Source organism: Sorex fumeus, unplaced genomic scaffold, assembly GCF_029834395.1.
Source record: "Sorex fumeus unplaced genomic scaffold, SorFum_2.1 ptg000265l, whole genome shotgun sequence".
NCBI lineage: Eukaryota > Metazoa > Chordata > Mammalia > Eulipotyphla > Soricidae > Sorex > Sorex fumeus.
This window is the reverse complement of record NW_026606322.1, coordinates 2,346,022-2,352,828: the sequence shown is the minus strand read 5'-3', so window position 1 is coordinate 2,352,828 and position 6,807 is coordinate 2,346,022. Positions and strand designations below refer to the sequence as shown.

The 6,807-nt window shown below is 43.7% G+C and overlaps 1 protein-coding gene across 1 annotated transcript; it reads left to right on the top strand.

The window, feature by feature from the left end:
* Positions 1-719: 719 nt before the first annotated feature.
* Positions 720-6,807, top strand: NDUFB4 (NADH:ubiquinone oxidoreductase subunit B4). Its single transcript, XM_056109390.1, has 3 exons — positions 720-934; positions 5,185-5,331; positions 6,667-6,807. Exons 1-3 carry the CDS (start codon positions 755-757, stop codon positions 6,727-6,729), a joined length of 390 nt encoding a protein of 129 aa, XP_055965365.1. The 5' UTR covers positions 720-754; the 3' UTR covers positions 6,730-6,807.

Genomic DNA, 6,807 nt, shown 5'->3' with positions numbered 1-6,807 from the left:
TTCTCCTCAAATCATCTGCCACAAGTTACATGCCGCTATGGATACTTTCATGTCCCTAAGGATGTTTTCATTCTGTTTTCAGTATCTCATTTCCCCCTAACCTACTGCAGTCAGACGATTCTCTTGTAAGCTTCTCTTACACGACAGATCAGAATTATACCAAAACAATGGTCCTACTTAAAATTTTATTGGCCAAAGGTAGTTTTGCACTTTATGGCTTCTTCTTTTTCTCGGTGAGAAAACTAGGCTTCGCGGCGCAATTTGGCAACGACTAACGACTTCATTTAATCCTCCTAACTATTTTGCTAGGTTCCTAGGACGGAGTTCGCCTTCTCCCACACAAGGAAACCTGAGAAGCGTTAACTGACTTGGCCAAGGTCGCAAACCGTGGCGTGCGATCCCACACGAAAACAAACGACTTTGTATGTAGCACAGGCGTCCCGCGTCGGAATTCCACACAACTCGACCTCACAGATTAGCCTCTGGTCGGCAGCGCTAAAGCTGCAAAGAAGCCGCAGCTGCAGAAACTGCACGGGAGAAGGCGGTGGGGGTGGGGAGAAACGGAGCCGAGCCCGGCGCGCTGCTCACTGCGCACGCGCACGGCGCTCGCGGGCGCCCGGACCGCAGACCGCCGAGAGCCGCCCCACACGCGGGCTCGGGGCGCCGCCTCGTGCGCAGGCGCACTGCTTCCGGCGGAAGGTCAGCGGGGCGGGGGCGGGGCTCGGGGCGGCGCGGGCGCCAGCGCGGGGCCAAGATGTCGTTCCCCGAGTACCGGCCGGCGCGCCTCGCCACGCTGCCCACGACGCTCGATGCCGCCGAGTACGACATCTCCCCGGAAGCCCGCAAGGCCCAGGCCGAGCGCCTGGCCATCAGGGCGCGGCTGAAGCGGGAGTACCTGCTGCAGTACAACAACCCCGGCCGCCACGGGCTCATCGTGAGTCGGGGGCCGCCGCCGGCCGGCCGGGCGGGCGTCGGGGTCGGTGCCGCGCTGACCCTCGGGGACGGCCGCCGGCCCGCTCCTTCGCGTGGACGTGGGTTCTCCGCCGCGATTAGGGAGCGGGCCGGCTCCCGAGCCCTTTGACCTTGGGCGGGAGGTCGGTGGCCAAGGGGGCAGGTCGCGCCTGACCGCTTCGGGCCTGGCGCGTCACTTCCGGTTGGGATGATTTTTTTTTTTTTTTTGAGGACGTGACTCCCCTCCGCCCCCTCCAACTTCGCAGAGGTAGAGGGTCGATGGGTTTTCCTCTACGAAAGCAAGGAGTGTTACAGTGTTTACCCTCATAGAGAGCCGGCGAGAAGGGTTTAATGGGTGTCTCTGTGTAAAAAGCTATTTTCTGCCGCTGGTTCTGTAAGACTTTCCCCACCTTTCACTTTTATAGTGAATTTCCAGATGGGAGTATGTGGTCAGTTGACGTATTTTAAAGCATAGAGCTTAGGAGTCTAATCCCTAAAGCACCACATGCCTACAGACTCTGATTTTGTCCGATCCCTCTGATTTTGATTTTTCTTATCCTTACATAAGTAGAATCACCATAAGGTTTAAGCTTGAATGAAGTGATTCACAAAACGTCGTCAGCACATAATGCATGCTCAGTAAAATGATAGCTATTAGAGTTTAACAAGCATGCTCTTACATCTTTTGTACAAGAGCTTAAATATGATGGCAGTATATCTATATTTTTTATTTTGGTTGTTGATTTGGGGCCACACCCAGTGGTGTTCAGGGCTTACTATTGGCTCTGTATCCAGGGATCACTCCTGGTGGGATCTGGGGACCATATGGGGTGCCAGGGATCAAACCTGGGTTGCCCACTTAGAAGGCAAACATGCTGTACTATTGCTCTAGTGATATACATACACACACACACATATATATGTATATAATAGATATATTGTCGCCTAAACAAATAATAAAGAGCAGCCGTGGTCTTACATAGGCATGGGGGAGACCTGTAAGAAATAAGGTGGTATAGCTCTCTGCTAAGATAGCATTTTAGGTAGCAGAGTCAGCCAGACTCAAGCATCATTAGACAAGAGTGGTGCCCTGAGCACAGAGCCAGGAGTAAGCCCTGAGCATAGCTGGGGGGTTGTGTCTCCCCACCTCCCTCTACTCTGCCTTTCCCCCCACCTCCTGAGCAATAGAACATTTGCCTGGGTGATTACAGAAATCCTGAAAAGAGCATTGTGCAAACCGATGAGAACAGCCTGGAAAGGTAATATCATAAAGGCACCTCTGGGACTAGAACACATGAAGCTTTTTAGGTCATTATAATGAGTAGGGAGTCCAAAAATATGTGTGTCTTTACAAAGTTTTTTTCTGGCTGTTTGGTTGATTCAAAGGACTATTTGGGAGCAAGAACAGGAGTAATATACTTAGCAATCTTATGGTAATCAAATCTCCTGACTGATGGGGGCTTCCTGTCAGATTTGATATGGGGTGTTAAGAGAGATTAAGGATGACTCCATGACTTTTGACTTAATATCAGAATGAATGGGCTCATGTGTTTCATGATAGAAATGATTCTGAGAGGAGCACACAATGGAGGGGCCATGGGATATTGAAAAATCAGTTTGGGGTATAGATATTTGACCTGCCATTAGACTGAATGCCGCCGTATTGCTGGAGTGCAGGATCAGGTCTAATTGTGACGCTCATCAGCCCTAAGGTGGTTATAGGCCATATGACTTGGGATGCAGAACATCAGTAGAGTGCTTGTGTATAAGACAGACCAGCAAGGTCTGAGGTCCAGTATTAAAATAGAAGGATCTTGAGGAAACTAAGAAGGAGTACTTACTAGAGAAAACCAAACAGGTTTGTTCTGTGGAAGCCTAAGGGAGAGAAAGATGGTTCATCATGTCAGATGCTGTTTCTAAGCCCTTTGGACATGGGATGGTTTCAAAGAATGAAACCATCCTGATGTGTTTTTTAGAACGTCTCTGAACAATAAGACGAACAATATTGTCTGAACAATACTGTCTCTGAACAATAAGCCAGGCCCAAGTGATCAGTCAGTGATCATGGTGCAATGGGTATATTCATTGGGATGTCTGTTTCAGGAAGACCAATTGGTCAAATGTTAAAAGTGTCAAGAATTGACGGGCAGCTTGCAAATTATTTGGTATAGCCATTCAGATACAGTCCCAGGAGCCAGAGAGAGAGTACAGCAGGCAAGGCTGTTATTTTGTACGTGCCCAACCCATATTTTATTGCTGGGCACCCTATATACTTCCCTGAGTTCCACCAGGAGTGACCCCTGAGCACAGAGCCAGGAAAAAGCGCAGAGCACAGCCAGATGTTCGTCTCCACCCCCCCAAAATGCAAGGGATGAAACAAAATACATGGAGCTCACACATCCTCTGCTACCTCTGTCTTGTGCCTCAATTTCCTTTACTGCTTCTGTAGTTTGGTTTATGATTATACTGTGGGAAAGCCACTATTACTCAGTTTTACTTCTTGGTGTTGGTTAAGACCTCGAATGCTCTCCTCACAGCTAAATACTGAAAGTTTAAAACTGATTTGTTTATTTTTATGTGTTAATTGGATCAAATATTTTTGTAAAATAATTTGGTGATTTAGCTAAAGTAAATGATTTGTTTGGGGTAGATTTGCTCTCACATAATTATTCTAGTAAAACTATTAAAATGACAAAATGCTTTTTCCTTAAGCTTGGAAATTTGATTATTTTTCTTAAAAACTACTTTAGTAAAATGAAATGTAATAATAGTGCTCTTAATATATGTGGCTTAAAAATACTTGAAGTTCAGGGTTGGCTGATCTCAGTCTTTTCTACAGCCTCTTTGCACCTGGAAGCCAGTGTAAGGGCAGCATTAGAAAGGGTCTGGAGACAATCTCAGGCATGATAGAACATGTTAAATCAATTCCTTCCTTCCTCCCTCCCTTCTTCTCTCCCTCCTTCCCTCCTTTCCCCTCCCCTTCCTGATTAAGGTTTACTCTTCTCTCTACCCGTAGGGACTGAAGTTTGGGGGCCATATGTGGGGCCAGGGATTAAACAGAGGTTGTTTGCAAGACCAGTGCCTTATCCACTGTACTATCTCTATGGCTCTTTATATATATATATATATATATACACACACACACACACACACACACACACACATATATGTATTTATATGTATATATAGAGAGAGCACTGTAGCACTGTCCTCCCGTTGTTCATTGATTTGCTTGAGCGGGCCCAGTAACGTCTCCATTTTGACACTTGTTTTACTCTATTTGGCATATTGAATATGTCATGGGTAGCTTGCCAGGCTTTGCCGTGCAGGCAAGATACTCTCGGTAGCTTGCCTATATATATATATAATTTTTTTAATTGAAATGTTGTGTGGTTCTGGGCTGGAGCGATAGCACAGCGGGTAGGGCATTTGCCATGCACACAGCCAACCCGGGCCGACCTGGGTTCAATTCCTCCGCCCCTCTCCGAGAGCCCGGCAAGATACTAAGAGTATCCCGCCTGCACGGCACAGCCTGGCAAGCTACCCGTGACATATTTGATATTCCAAGAACAGTAACAAGTCTCACAATGGAGACGTTACTGGTGCCCACTTGAGCAAATCGATGAACAACGGGAGGACAGTGCTACAGTGCTACTGTGTGGTTCTGTTGATCTCATTTTAAAAAATGTAAAAACAGTTAAAAAGTAGATTTAAGTGGTCACAGAGTAAAAATAGCTATTCTGACAAGCTTAAGAATTCAACCCCTAACTGGAGAGTGGGAGGGTAACTGGGGACATTGGTGGAGGGCCTGGTGTTGGAACATTGCGCACCTGAAACTCAATCATAAATAATTTGGTTATTTTGTAATTCATAGTGATTCAATAAAAATAGGTAAATAAAATAAATATAACCAAGTCTCTAATATATACATGCATATTTTTGTAGATATATATGTAGATATATATGAAATTTATCCCCAAAGTAGCCAAAGGATGCTGTAAGATTCTTAATTTTTTCAGGATTTAAAAAAGATCATCAGAGAATTATTAAGTACTAGTAATGAAAGATCTTTCCTGAAGCTGTTTATATTATTCATAGGTTTCTTTTAACTATAGAAGAGAGCAAAAGAATTTACTATGTTTCTTCAAAAATTCTGCTGAGATTGTTTCCTGGTGTACCTGGTACTGGTACATTTTTTTCTAAGTATCAGGAGCATTTTGTTCTCATTTTTAGGAAGACCCAGCCCTGCATCGTTGGACCTATGCAAGATCAGCAAACATCTACCCCAATTTCAAACCCACTCCCAAGACCTCACTCTTAGGAGCTCTGGTTGGAATCGGGCCCCTCTTCTTCTGGTATTATGTTTTTAAGACGGACAGAGTAAGTATTAGAAGGTGATGCTTAATGCTTTTTTGATCCCTTTATGAAACTCTTCTGGTAATCACCACAGGCTCACCTTTGATTGTGGTCTTCTGTTTTTCTCTTCAATTCCACTCTTCTTTATTCCTTTCAGTTTTACTGCTTTATTACTTCAACTCATAATGAATTATATTTTGCTAAAAATCAGGACAGTCTGTTAGTCTTTCCAGTTTAATGACAGCTCTGGAATTTAAAGTAATTAATGAGGAACTGGAGAGACTGTGTAGCTGCTAGGGTGTTTGCATGTGCGAGGCCAACACAGATTCTATCCTCGGTATACCACTCTCCCCTTTTCCCTACCTCCCCCCCCCCCCCACACACGCACACACACATGCACATGCAGGGTTCCCCAGGACCACCAGCACCACCAGCAGTGATTCATTCCCTGAACACAAAGCAGGAGTAATCACCATTGGGTGTGGCCCCCAAACCAAAAATAAATAATTGGTCAGTTTTGTACAACTTGAACTTATTTCATGAAGGAGTTTTCTTGGCATATTTTAGATAGTGTAAGGAAATTATGCTGTGAATGTTAAACAGAAGCATTCAAAAATAATTCAGAGTTCATTTCTTTTTCTCATTATGTTAGAATTAAATATATTTTCTATTATGATTAACCTTTAGATGTTATATCAGTTTTTAGTATTTAGCTATTATTGGGTTAAGTACCAATAGAATACATAAATCATTTATTTGCGGGAATTTTAGTTCTGTTAGTCATGTTTTGTACATTGGTGATAAGATATATTAAAATGCTAGTCGAGAACAAAAACAGCCTGTGCCGGGACTCACCCACATTATAGCTCTGGTGCACGACTGCAGAGAAAGCCAAGCTTAGCTTTGACATTAGCTGTTCGCACACTCTGGTACTAGACTCCTAGACTAAGGCCACAGGCCTTGTGTTGCCATCTAGACTGGGGCCCATTTGCTCGCTCTTCTTTAAGCCAGCTGGTCTACTTCCTTTTTCTTTCTATCAGATATTTTGATTGCCTTATAAATGAGCTCTTTAGCAGAAAGGTTGGCCACAGAAGATGTTGCATTTTCTCTCGACATTTAATTTGTAGTGGGATTGTTTGATTTATTTACTAAAATGTGGGTATGATGTTTTTCAATGAGGGTGATTTTTATCATTTCTTTATTCCTTCAATTACTATTCCACACTCATACTCTGTAGGCTTTGGATGATAGAAATTTGGAATTAGGCTTGTAGTATTTTATTGCTGTCTTCCAGAGTTGTGCAATGAGTTATACTGAGTGCATTGCTTTAATGTACTTTTTTTTTTCTTATTTTAACAGGATAGAAAAGAAAAACTTATCCGTGAAGGAAAATTGGACCGAACATTTAGCATCTCGTACTAAATCTGAAAATTATGACTATATATTACTGTTTAAATAAATCTTCTATTAATCATTAAATACTTTCTCTTTCTTACTGTG